The following is a 13007-nucleotide window of genomic DNA, read 5'->3' as shown; positions in this document are numbered from 1 at the left end:
CTGAGACCGTCCCTCCAGGAAGATGGGCCACAGCAGGACGTGTGGCCAGACAGGTGCTTGGAACGATCTGGTTGTTTGACATTGGTGTGGGTGTTTTGGGAGCATACTGGCGCATTGTCTACGTTTCTTTCCTCTCTCTCTCTCTTTTCCCTTCCTCTTGGAACTTGTTCGCTCTGCTTGTTCTAGCTTGTGCTCGCTGGATACCACATATTCACGCACATGCGACTCTGTTTACGCTTTTTACTCTTCCAACCATCATCAGCGTGCGGCATGCTGAGGTAATTATTGCATTAGCAGGCGTTTTCTTTTTTTTTCCTTTTCCTTTTTTCACTTGATGGCAACGCAAGATTGTGGGTTACGTTGCCAGGTAATCTTTACTCTCTCAGCTCACTCTTCTTGGAGAGGGAGATGAGGCTGCTTGTTTAGTGTAGTCGTAGTTGTAGTATACAGGGTTTTGGTGAGGCGGTGGAAAGTGGAATTGATATGTTGGAATGTTCGATATCGTTGATCTGATGCGTGAGACTGAATGCTTGGCATGTCTTGTGAAACTGGGGAACGCTATAGGATTATTGTCCAGCTTGTAAAAGTCTACTTGAAGTGGATTGAAAATACTTCACACATCTTGACGCGTACAAAGGTAGTAGTACTACCTCAAGGTAACGGATGTGAAATAACCTAGAATAGCAAAAGACTAGTCACACAAACTCGATCAAGCACAGAGCATTGTAACGCTAATGAACGATCAAGTACTACGCAGCTAATCCATCTGCACCCCATCTATATAACCTTATCACATAGCCCAGGGTATCATCCGGTCTAGTTGCAGCCCCATGAACAAACTAAGACCCTGGCAAATGTTGCAATCCCAACCGCCTTGCACCCTCCCACGAGAAATTCTCTATGAAGGCGGCAACTGCCCACCCTCCTTCGTCTTTCCCACAGGCGGGTTCGGCTTCGTACCCCCGGCGGAGTTCAAGCTACTCAAATAGCAATTCCAGCCCAGCGAAATCACATTAACAACCAAGACGCGCATCTCCTGAGGCACGTATTTGAAGTTGGTAAACTGGACCCAAGGCCAAACCATCAAGTTCTTCTGGTAGCCCGGCAGATAGGCGTCCTTGAGGCGCTGGACGGGCGAGTTGCCCTCCATGTATGCCATGGTGGAGAGGAAGAGGGCCATGTTGCAGGGCGCGAAGAGGAACTGGTCGCAGGCTACGCGCGCGAGGATGGTGCCGTTTGTGGATTGCAGGTTTACGCGCTTGACGAGGAAGTCGAACCATTTTGTTGCGGCGGGGCCGAAGATGCCTGGGCGTGCTTGTTAGTATGGCGGATGGAAAGGGGTATGGAGGAGGGGGAGACGTACAGCCTCCGTAGGCGGCCATGCGTCCTGTACGCGCGAGGTCGTGCTTATCGAGGCCGCGGCGCTCGACTCCTTGCTGGGCCATTGTGTCGCCCGTTGCGAAGAGTACCTGCAGCATGCCATGTCAGTTTCCGTGTTTCGGCATGCCAGCTGCTCAATCCCTCTCTCGTTCTTATATATCGACTTGTCGGATGTGCTTATCGGCCTGCTCGCTGGCTGGCTACCAAGTCGCATTGCGTCGCGCAAAGAGGAATTGAAGACTCGCAGTTCGAGATAAAAGACGTGCATACCGCGGTAGTGATACTCTGCGTCAAGTAAGGCGACGTCCTAAGCTTTGCCTGGTACCTGTCATCCGAATTAGCATTATCCCCTTTCCCATCAGACGGTTCTCCACCGCTTTTCCCAAGTGACGTACCAGCGAAACGCCATTTTGAAGATGATGGGAGAAGTCAATCGCCTCAGCAGCTAAAGATGTAGCACGTATAAATACGACTGAGAGCGAGCGACACGACCGCGAAAAAAAGGGTGCGAGAGTGGAGAAGGTGTGTGTGGAAAAAGTAAGTCGAGTAAGTCTAGCAACGTAAGTTTGGTGAGCTTGCGGGACCCGATGATGTCGTGCAGGGTCCCGCGCCCGCACATGGCGGTCGGGGAGCTTCGTTAGCTTTTGAACCCCTTGATCTCCACTGTCAGGCTATCGGGCCTCGACCGTGAACAAGTATTTATTCACGTACACAATTCTGGATGCAAGAATCAAAACAAGACAGGGTTTACTGGCATGATGGGCAAGACAGAGTCAGTTCATAACGCAATTCAATTCCGAGCTCGTCTGTTCATGGTGGGGTATAATATGAGCAGACACCTAGTTACAAAAAGGACCGACAGTTGTTGTACAAAAGGTCGTAAAGGAAGAAATAAGGAAACAATGCGGGTTGGTATAACTCCTCGTACGTGATGCGACATTGCAATCCGTCCCATCTTCAACCTGATATCTCCGCATATAGCCCAAAGGAATCCCTAGATGAAAGAACGCCAGTCCCGCTGATCTCATCCGGGTATGATGAAGCTATGCTCGCAGAAAGCAGGTATCCAAGAAGTCATGTCGTAAATTTTGTGTAATGGGGTATGTAAAAGAGCGCCTAGTCGATTTCCATCCGTTGTGATGGCGCAGGTCCGCTCAATGATGGCATCTCTGTGTTGTATGTCTTGTCGTTCTGGACGATCTTGTCGTTGACATGGGGCTTCAAGCCCTTGTTGAAGTTGTGTGTGCACAAGCACGCGGTGACAATGGTAATGATGAGTAGGAGGATGGTGAGAATGGCAAAGGCAGTCAGCGACTTGCGGGCTGGCTTGTAGTCCTCCTGGCGGCTGGCATCGGCGACCCACATCCGGATGAGCTTGAACAGGAAGTAGCCGAGAGCAATGAAGTAGACGACGATGATACCAATCATTCCAGCGACAGACTCGCGACGGACCCACCAGGCGGCGAGGAACAAAAGGAAGAAGGTGATGACGAGGGCGGCTGCGGTAAGGATGAGTTCGACTGTCTTGGTGTTCTTGACGACGACCAGAAACTGCACGGTGAAGGCCAGGAAGAAGAAGAAGTCGAACTTGAGGAGAGCGATGTAAATCTATGTCGTAGTCAGTAAGGCGCGCATGTATGGTATTGGACAAGCAGTACCTGGTAAGTCAGATAGCGCCTCTTCAGTCTTGTGTCGGCACTGATGCGCTTGTAGATGGTCCAGGCAAACTCATCGTACAGCTTCCATGCTTCGAAGGCGAAAATGAGAGTCGCGACAGCCATCAGCACGGGCAGCGCGATGAGCATAGGCTTGACGTCGTCCCAGAAGTCTTGAGGGATGAAGCGGCGCGTGTTGAGGTCGTCGGCGGCGTCCTTGATCTGATCGAATTGGATAGCGGCATAGATGAGAATGCCGATGTTGTAGAGAACGAGACCGATGACCTGAATGGTGTTCTTCATGCGCAGGGCATCCCAGGTGAGAAATAGTTGGTAGACGTAGCCGAACATGAAGACGGCGAGGAAAGTGGGAATCGTGCGGGTCTCGTTGGCGCCTGCACCAGAGGCCGCGAAATGGATCTCATTCTGGAACTTGCTAAAGACATATCTGATGGGGTGTTAGCAGGCGCATGGTGGTGCGGGTGGCGCAGAGGCAGACGTACGACTCTAGGGCGAGGGCAATGCCGACCTGGCAGATGGCCGTGAGCATAAAAGCCCAGGTCCACCGCGTATTCGGAACGTACATCCTCGGTGGGCGGCGCACGACGGGTGGGAGGGTGGTGGGGAAGCCTTCGCGGTGGTGATACCCCCCAGGCTGGGTATCGAAAGAGGGCTGCGGTGGGTATGTTGGTTGATACGTCGTGTTGGGGTAGGGCGCGTAGCCGCGGTCGAGGGGTTGGCCTCCTAGGAGGGAATGGCGGGCCTCGTGGTGAGTAATTTTGGCTATGGTGGCAGCCGCGATGGGCGGCTGGAGCGTGGGGATATAGAGGCGGGTGGTGAGGCGGGCGTGGTGGTGCGGCGCAGACAAACTGCGACCTGTGTCGTGGTGCGGTTTGTAGGGCTGCCGGGGTACTTGAGACAGAGGACGGGCGCTGGGCGGACTGCTGAAACCAAGGGAGTCGCTGTCGTCGGGGGAGCAGGTGAGCGCGCGTCGCTGAAACTAGTATCTTGGCTATGCGGAGAGGCCGAAGAAGCAACAGGCGATGACGAGCGACGGGTCGGAGATGGGGATACTTGGTGATAAGGAGCGATATCGACGGACAACAAGACGAGCGAGCGGCGGTGGGAGGTGTTGTTTGTTAAGATTTGGGAGTGGGCGGAGATGGGACGGCTGCTGCTAGGTGGACGCAGGTGCTGAGATGTGCGCAAAGTAGCGCCTGGGAGAGCCCCGGCCGGTGTGGAGAAAGGCTGAAGGGGGTCTCGCCGTAAGACCCGCTCGCTGCTCCGTGTTTACTCTGCGTCAACGGTAGCCTGGGTGAGGCTTTGTGGATATCAAAATACGAAGCACGAGAATGCGCACGTCGGGCGGTCTGACTTCTACAAGTACGGACGGACTGTTATGCTGCGGCGCGGCCCAAGCCTTTGGCTGCTCAGCTGCTTGTCGCTTTTGGCATCCTCGCACGCGCACAAAGCTTGGCCCCAGCTGCTGCTGAACCATCGCCCACCTGCACCGCCCGGCGATGCCCGCTGCTCATTGGCCCGCCTGCGCTATCTTTAGATTGCATCTGTGGCGCAGGCCTCGAGCACTACGGTAGCAGTCCAGCGCAGTGGAGCTCAATCTGCCGTCATTTTGCGCGACACCGACAGCTTTCCCGTCACTTGCTTGGGCCAATCACACAGCCATATCTGACATCATTAAGGACGCGTAGTGCACAGGGTCGCCGTTTCGACTGACGCAGTATCGGCCCGCCAAAAGCAGCCCCATCGCGAGTCGCGCCTCTACCACCACCACGACACCCACGCGCCGCAGCCATGACGTCTGGTGAGTCTGGGATTCTAGGGTCCTGGCAACGCGGCACCTACTGATGCTCCTCCAGCAGAGTTAATCCTCCAGAAAGCTGCCGAGGACGGCTCCCTCGATTCGTACGTCCCCACCCTAGAGCCCACGTCCGGCGCATGCAGCATCTAACGCGCCCGTGTGTAGAGCAGAATGGCCAAAGACACTGCAGTACATCTTGGATCGCCTTGATGAGGTAATCCCGAGCTACCCATATCCACACCCATCAACCCTGACCCTCGCAGATCATCACCGACTTCCCCAAGCCACCCGCAGACGCACTCCCCAGGCCGACCACGTCCGCGACCACCGACTTGCCCTCGCGACCCAACACGTCCAATGCCATATCCAGCCAAGACTCGCATGCCACCGACAAAGAGAACGCACCGCCGGCCACGCCTCCGCGACCGCCTGTGCCCGCCTTCTCCGCCTCGACCGAGTCGCAAAGCGTACCAACAGACGTCACCACCTTCTACTCCTCAATACGCTCCACCCTCTCCAAGAACTTCGCGAACCATCCCCCGCATACCGTCCAACGTCTAGCTGAACTCATACTCGAGCCCAAGAAACGCTACCGATACCTGCCACCCTACCTCCGCGCACTCGACCGTGTCGTCTCCGTCTCCTCGCCCCTCACCATCTTCCCTCTGCCACAAGCCGTGCTGCCGACTTCCAGCGGACTGCTCAATGGCACCACATCTACCACTACGCAAACAGCGCAGCTAGGTTCAGACGAGGCACTAGGCGGAGCCCTACTCACTCCCATCCCTTGGCTTCAGAACCGCGGCCAGAACGAGCTTATTTCAGAAAGCACCGAAATGGTCGACGGTCCCAATGGTGCTGGACGCATAGAAACAGTGACGGTGGGAATGCTGAGTGGTCAGCGCGCAGAATCTCCCACCTCGAATGTAGCCCAAATTGCTTCGTCACATCCCGAGGGTGAAACGCTGCCGTCTACAGGGCCCGTCACTCAAGGCGAACTTCTGCGCCAAGAACAAGAGGCCGGCATTGTTTTGAACAACCCCCACAGCATGACCACTAGCCCGACAAGGACTACATTCGGCGAGATGGAAGGCGGAGGTACCATCGTAGACACCGTCGAGGGCGAGGAAGAAGCGCCACATGCCCGAGGTCCAGAGGTCATTGGCATGGAAGATACCGGTCCGCAAAAGCAGGGAAAGCTCAACATTGAAGGAGCTATTGGCAGACCGAGCCTTGATCACAAGAGCCCAGAGCCAAAATTACCAGCTAGCACAGACGCCAAGGACCAAGAGATGAAAGATGGAGGATCTGAGAAACCCAGTGACGCAAAATCGGGAGATGAAAAGTCCAAAGAAGATGCGCCAGCGAAAGAGGAGACGAAAGATGCAAAGGACGTGGAAATGAAGTCGGATGATTAGGCGTCAGACACTTCCCGTGGAGAGGAAGAGACGACTTCGAACACAGTTGTTGACGAAATTTTGAATCTACTGAAGTCCTATATGCCATCCTGACGTTCCGCCTCCTGGGTCTTGTCAGCCGGGCAGATTGGACGTTCTACGGCGTTCAAGCAGGTTTGAATAGGAAGGGAGTGAGAGCTATGCAACGGATGATATCTCGACAGAGTGCACAGGAGTCAAGTTCAGAAGTATGGGGCAAGTGACCGGAGTGCAGTAGAAAGACTTGAATAAGACACTGGCACGAACGCTCTAGCAGTCTGGATGGATACAGATAGTTGCTATCATCGTGCTCTAATTACTAGCATCATTCAGCCATTGGTTACGAAGCACTTGATAGCATCGTCAAATTCCGGCGCAGCCATCACTCAAGACCCACTGCCGTCTCAACGTTTTCTTGTTTTCACCTGCAGCGATCATGTCCACTTATCCTGACAAACCAAAGCATGTCTCACTGAACACGTGGAGAACAACCATCGAGAAACCATAAACAAACTTCAAGTTTGTTTCGCTATCAAAATCCTGCTAGTCTGATTACATCACCACCATCTAATCAACCTTCTTCCACCAGAGGATACCCCTATACCCATTACCTCGCTCACTTCCAATCTTCAGATACTTAACTTCTTCCCCATTCTCCTCCACCTCAACAATAGTATAATTCCTCTTCCCCTTCTGCCCCTCCCAAGTTGGCACATTCGCAACCGTAAGCGGACCATGGAAAATCTGGCCCTCCGTCTCGGTCGCAGGCAACTCCTCATTAACGCTATACGGGCCCGCGTACCCGATACTGTGCTTGCCTACGAGCGCCCAATCAGCGTCTGAGTCGTTGGGCTGGTAGGGGAAAGTGAGGTTGGGTCGGAATTCAGGTTCAGTGGCTGTGATGGTGGCGGACATGAAGCCGGATTCTGTGTAGATGAGCAGGCCGACGGGGGCTTTGCCGTAGGGGAGGTCGGGGATGGGTTCGCCGTTCCGGGAGCTGGATGTGTTTACTAGGGAGTAGGTTCCTGATAGGGCTTTCAGGATGGGGTTGGTGTCTGTGTTGTCCCTGGCTTTGGGAGGGTCGGTGGGTTCTTCCTCTTCAGTTCGGGGCTTGATTTTGGCTGGTACCGCCTTGTCGCAGGGACTGGGAGGATCGGTGGGCTCAGGGTCCGCTGCTCTAGGCATACCGCGGAGTTGAATAGTCTCCGGCGGGTCAGTGTGCTGGCGTGGGGCATTCTGTCTCTTCCCTGGAGCTTGAGGCGCGGGTGTAGGGGGAACCTCGCGTTTAGTTGGTTTGAGGATTGATTCTTGTCTTCGGACAGCTGCTTCTGCGACTGGAGTTGCACGTGCGAATCGGGGTGGTACGAAAGATTCCTGGCGCTGAACCAGCTCGGGCGCGGGTGTGGGAGCCTCGCGTTTGCCTCCAGGAGCATACCATACAGCACTGTCCTGTCTTCGGACAGCTGCGAATGGGGGCGGTGGTACGAAAGACTCCTGGCGCTGAACCAGTTCGGGTGAGGGCGTGGGAACCTCGCGTTTGTAATGATCAGTCCATTGTCGTTTGTAATGATCACTCCATTGCGGGGCCGCAGATGCCAGAGAGGCGAAGAGAATTACAGGAGCAATGGAGACTCGCATCCTGTAGTACAAGATCGGCGATGGTGCTGGTAACAGTTGAGCACTTTACAAGTGGTATCAGACTGGAAACATTTCGCTGCGCATGAAGCAGACAGGGTGCTTTATACCCAGCGACGCAGTGACATGATCGACATTTGAACCACTTCGTTACACACGATCTGGACGACGTGCTTGTCCTTCAGGCGTCACAATTACGCCGAATCGATATCTCTTGTCCGTGCAGGCCAAGCGTAGCGTGAGCGAATGTCAATTTCCGGGATGTGGCCGTCGGCGTTTTGCGGGGGATCCTCGCCCAAGTCGATCCGAGAATCGATCCTTTTGATCCCCAATCTAGAGCGCATAGCTGAGCAGCCCATCTTTAAAAGATGCTAGGTCTTTCGCAAACAGTGTCGAGAATCTTGTGTGAGTTTTGAGATTGAGATGTTGAGTTGACGGTCGGGAATAAGTCACTCTGCCAAGGTATGTACCACAGGTCACATGTCGGGGCTGAGCACGTAAGCATCCATCGTGTAAACCTTGGAAACGACCGTTAGTGCGAAACACCAAGACACTCTATAGGGAACGACTTACAACATGTCAGCACGATGTACGGTTACAGCCTGACAGCGGCATCAAGCCAGGAGACTCGCGTGTCTAGCATCGTTTTGCGGTGCCGAAGTTTCACCACCGCCACGATCAAAACCCGGGAAAGTGAACACCCCAAGATTCGCGATGCAATTCACCAGTCGGCCCCCAAGGCTTGGCGACCACCGCGACGGCTGTGGTGTTGATCTTTGCGCATCGGCGGCAGGAGCGTCCCTCATCTCTGTATCCCCGCCAAGGTCTTCTCCGTCCATCTTTGCAGCCTCGATCTGCAGCTGCTCCATATTCGCGACATGGACGTCGAAGTTCTTGCGATCCACTGGTATCGATGATTTCGCTCCCCTCCGGAACTGCCCATTGTCCCTTCACGTACCGTCGTCTATGCCTGCACATCGAGCTCCTAGCAACGTCTCTCGGAGGCCCGTTGCGGCTCAGCGGGATGACGTAGTGAGGGCGAATAGGGTTCGAGCCGTTCGCGACTGGTGTAGCGGGAATAAGCTCTCGTGTGACCTCGAGTGGAGTTGTGCGAAATGCCTTACGGAGCACATCCACGTCGGCATCTGTACGAACGTAAACATTTTCGTTCCATGAAACGCTTGCGCCTTCTCGTCGGCGCTTTCGCCTAGGCAGTTGCTCTGCGACATCGGTCCTTTGAACCTTGGGGATATCGGATTCGTTGAGAAGCTTATGCTGGATTTTCTTGAGCGATTTCCATTCTAGATCTTGTTCATGACCATCTCGGTCAGGGAAGTCTGGATCACTTGCGATTGTCCAGCGCCGACCAAGGCGTTGACTGAAGGACTCGCAGTCCTCCTCGACACGACCGATGAAGCCGTTGTGTTCAGTGTCTCTGTACCAGTGCAGTGCAGCTGTAGCACTGTACTGCTTCCTGAGTCGGACATGTTGCACGTGAACGTCCTTGTTCTCAGGAGGCTGTTTCGCTTCCCAGGCCAGCTCCATCTCGGAAAGATCTTCTATCTCGTTGATCAAGTTGACTAGGTTTCTTTTGCAATGTCTGTAAGACACATCTGTTCCATTCACATTCTTCCCCTTCTTACCACCCAGACTGGCGACATGGTAAGTCGACTTAGCATAGTGACCCTCGAGGTTCTCTTTCCATTGAGACAAGCCATCATGGGCGTTGATGAACTCTTGGATGTGCTGGAGTGTCTTCATTGAGGCATCCACTATACACATCAGGCACATGGCTTTGGCGTAATTCTCGCTATAGACGGGATGGATTGTGTGTCCACATGCGTTTAGAGGCGGATATTGAGGTGGTTCCGATCGACGGTTTTGCGCGAAAGTTGGTTCATGGTTCGTCGGGCGGCCATTCGGTGGCGCCTTTTCATGGCTGTGCTTAGAATGCGTTTCTGGTGTTGAAGAGGGACTGGAGTCAATCGCTTTCTTTCCCGAAGAACGACCGTCCAACGATGTTCGCTTTTTCTTTTTCGCTTTTGAAGGTTGGTTTCCCCCGTTACCTCCGTACTCGTCTGAATTGGCGCGTTCTTTGCGCTTGCCTATGGACGTATTGGCGTCATGTGTTCTTGAAGATGGCTTTTTCGCAGTGGCCGCCGACTTCGCAGGCCGCGCTGGAAATGGGGATTCGGGAACGCTAAATGAGCCCATTTTGTTGGATGTTATGCTCGTAAGCTTCGTGTACGCAGATGTTGCGATGGTGGGGATGTATTGGAGCAACGAGTTCGAATGCACAGAGGACGTGAGTTGTGGCGCGTTGAAAAGCACTGCAATACCGTTGAGCGCCATTGTAGAGAAAGGACGCTCGGACTGAAATTGTGTGACGTCAAACGCTGTTAACCTTGCGCTGTTGTAGTTGTTGTAGGGGAGTGAAATCGGTGAGTCTTCGGCTTTCACTTCCACTTCTCAAACATCCACCGACGACACTATGGAAAGCACGACTACATGTCTTAGCGCTATTGTACGAGGTAACGCGCGAAAATTGATTTGGCACGAAAATACCACATGTGGATTGTAAGCCTTGGTTTCAACGCATCTCAACCATGGTTCTCAGCAAAATCCGAATGGCCTGTAAGTATGTGGGTACGCCGACTGTTTTTTAGATTTATTTTGATATTAATCTGGGACAATCCTACGTTAAGGGCGGCCAAAGTGGAATATGTATGAGACACTTCGTGAGACATGCATAATGCATTCGATGCAAGTGTCTGTAGGTGTCTACGCACCGGGAAGGTTTCCAGTGTAGGTAGCAAGCGGTACAACGACTGAATGCTTCACGCCGACCCTGAGGCTGATTTGGAAGTACGCGAATGATCTTCGGGTCTGGCAGCTTAAAAAAAACATCCATATTGATACGGGAACCATCAAGTGTCGAACATAAGTCTTTGATCCATTTTCACTATGCTTTCTTCTACAATCAAACTCGACCTTACGCGTCAACGCATTCCCAGCTCTCGATAACATCAGGGTTACCGCCCTTGTACTGGTTGACCTTGGGGAACTTGCAATGGGCGCGCTCAAACTCAACGCCTAGAGCGACGGTGTCGTTGACGAACTTCGTTCCGATAAGTGTCTCGGGTGCGTTGCCGTTTTCTACCCAGTCAACCAAAGCCATGAGTACGTTGTGGCTGGTCTCGTATCCGTTGACCTCGCCCACACCCTGGCCAATGGCGTGCGCACCCTCTCCTCCACCGCAGTGACCAGTTCCACTGACAAGGAAGTAGCGGTAAAACTCGTCAAGCTCTTCAGAGGACAGACCCATAGTAGAAGTGACGTGTTCGTAGTAGCGAGCAGAGTTATCGGATGAGATGACAAAGTCCGCGCCGCCATGCCAGTGTAGCACCTTGGCGCCGCGGTCCTTCATTCCGCTCAAATCACCCTTGAAGGACTCGATCCCAAAGAGGTTCAGTTTTGCGGCGTAGTCGTAGTCCTCGGAGCTGAGAGTTGCTGGATCCCAGCTAGGGTCGTTGTAGATAGCGTAGCGGAACCAATCTGTGGTGTAGGGGAAGGGCTGTCCGTTGATGATAGCGCCAGCCGCAATCACCTCAGCACCAGGCTGCAGACGGGGATAGACTAAGTCTCCTGCATCGTTGAGAAGTGGCGAGTAAACTCCCTTGACTGTCTCTAGCTGCTCGGGCGTAAGGCAGGTAGTGGTGTTGCTGCCCTCAGCGCAAGCTAGGCCCGAAGGGTCATACTGGCAAAGCAAGGGAGCCTCAAGGATGCCATCCTCGAGGTTGTCAAGCTTGTCGCATTGCTTCAAGACATCAGCGTGAATCTGCACCCACTTCGACTGCGGAACGAAAGCGGACGACGAGTTTGCTGGGCCAGTGAGGGTGTAGAAATGTCCACTCCATGAGGTAAGGTTGTTGAACGCGAAGGCTGGTGCGCCCGCAACAATGCCGTCGAAATCGTCTGGGAAATCTTGGGCAGACTTCATGCCCTGTCTGCCTCCGGTGGAGCATCCAAGGTAATAGGACTTGTCGTGCGGTTTGCCGTAGAAGTCTTCGGTGATCTGCTTTCCGACCACGACACCAGTATGTAAACTAATATTGGTCAGCCAGTCTCTAGCATGCCAACACAAGGATACCTACGCTCGGTATGCAAAGTCTTCCACAACATCTGAGTTATTATAAAACGGTAAGCCACTCGTGCCATCATGACCGTTATTGGTCCCAACAGCAGCGAAACCTAGACCAACCGCATAGGCCAAGTCGTCGTAACTGATGCAACCATTCAGACCGCCATTGCCCCCAGAGAGAAATCGTCCCGTCCAGTTGGCTGGGAGGAACGCCTCCATCCTGAAGCCAGAACGCTCAGAAGTCGACACATTGAGCGCGACACGGCACATGTCCGCTGTGATAGCTGGCGGTGCTGCGGCACATGTTTCGTCGTATACGGGTACAGTCAGGTTCGTACCAGCGGCGACAAACTCGGCCGTTGTAACAACACCACCATCGATGTGAAGTTTAGATGCAAGTTCCGCACACTTCGAGCTGAAAGCGGCCGGTGCCGTGCCGTTTGTGGGGTAAGATGCTGACTGTGGGGCGGCGAATACGACGGAAGGCGCATTCAGCAGCGCACATTGGAGTGACTTGTCGAACCTCATCTTGACAGTAAGCCAGATAGATTGAGTAAGAACCTTAATCCAAGATTTTGGGAATGCATCTTCTCTTTATTCTACCGAAAACTGGGTCTTCGTCACGGTACATTACTAGCGTTCGCCTCCGTGCCTGGGGCAGGATAAACGAATAACAGAAGCTGGGGCATATTTGGGGTGCTCCGTTATGCAGCCCTGCAGGGACGTGCCGCGATGACGATCTTTGGCGACACCAAACACCGAATTGTACAAGAAGCATGCGAAGAAGCTGGGGTAAAGGTCTACAACTACCGAGGCAACACTGGGAGGCTCACGTGATCGCACTTCAGATTGAATGTTTCGTTCTGTTGCACAACTGCCGACGGGTATTCATGCTGCGTGTACGCGTAGCTGGTGTACTTGGTGATGCCGATGCATCTGCC

At 53.7% G+C, this 13007-nt stretch overlaps 6 protein-coding genes across 6 annotated transcripts; 1 reads left to right on the top strand and 5 right to left on the bottom strand.

The window, feature by feature from the left end:
• Positions 1-898: 898 nt before the first annotated feature.
• On the bottom strand, positions 899-1445 carry J4E86_008244 (uncharacterized protein; the record flags this gene model as incomplete). The annotated part of the gene is made up of 2 exons (XM_051448758.1): positions 899-1305; positions 1364-1445. 2 exons carry the CDS (start codon positions 1443-1445, stop codon positions 899-901), a joined length of 489 nt encoding a protein of 162 aa, XP_051300354.1.
• A 1051-nt stretch (positions 1446-2496) lies between these two features.
• Positions 2497-3585, bottom strand: J4E86_008243 (uncharacterized protein; the record flags this gene model as incomplete). The annotated part of the gene is made up of 3 exons (XM_051448757.1): positions 2497-2988; positions 3039-3483; positions 3539-3585. The coding sequence occupies 3 exons, from the start codon at positions 3583-3585 to the stop codon at positions 2497-2499; spliced, it is 984 nt and encodes a 327-aa protein (XP_051300353.1).
• Positions 3586-4847: 1262 nt separating this feature from the next.
• Positions 4848-6272, top strand: J4E86_008242 (uncharacterized protein; the record flags this gene model as incomplete). The annotated part of the gene is made up of 4 exons (XM_051448756.1): positions 4848-4857; positions 4913-4958; positions 5020-5068; positions 5118-6272. 4 exons carry the CDS (start codon positions 4848-4850, stop codon positions 6270-6272), a joined length of 1260 nt encoding a protein of 419 aa, XP_051300352.1.
• Positions 6273-6857: 585 nt separating this feature from the next.
• J4E86_008241 (uncharacterized protein) lies at positions 6858-7928 on the bottom strand (the record flags this gene model as incomplete). The annotated part of the gene is given in 2 exon segments (XM_051448755.1): positions 6858-7074; positions 7093-7928. The coding sequence occupies 2 exon segments, from the start codon at positions 7926-7928 to the stop codon at positions 6858-6860; spliced, it is 1053 nt and encodes a 350-aa protein (XP_051300351.1).
• Positions 7929-8603: 675 nt separating this feature from the next.
• Positions 8604-10277, bottom strand: J4E86_008240 (uncharacterized protein; the record flags this gene model as incomplete). The annotated part of the gene is made up of 1 exon (XM_051448754.1): positions 8604-10277. The coding sequence occupies one exon, from the start codon at positions 10275-10277 to the stop codon at positions 8604-8606; it is 1674 nt and encodes a 557-aa protein (XP_051300350.1).
• A 640-nt stretch (positions 10278-10917) lies between these two features.
• On the bottom strand, positions 10918-12594 carry J4E86_008239 (uncharacterized protein; the record flags this gene model as incomplete). The annotated part of the gene is made up of 2 exons (XM_051448753.1): positions 10918-12031; positions 12080-12594. The coding sequence occupies 2 exons, from the start codon at positions 12592-12594 to the stop codon at positions 10918-10920; spliced, it is 1629 nt and encodes a 542-aa protein (XP_051300349.1).
• Positions 12595-13007: the final 413 nt, after the last annotated feature.

The sequence above is a fragment of the Alternaria arbusti genome (assembly GCF_024043155.1).
Source record: "Alternaria arbusti strain BMP 1465 chromosome Unknown scaffold_12, whole genome shotgun sequence".
In the NCBI taxonomy this organism is placed as follows: domain Eukaryota; kingdom Fungi; phylum Ascomycota; class Dothideomycetes; order Pleosporales; family Pleosporaceae; genus Alternaria; species Alternaria arbusti.
Note: the sequence above shows the minus strand (reverse complement) of the source record. Positions and strands in the feature narration are given on the sequence as shown.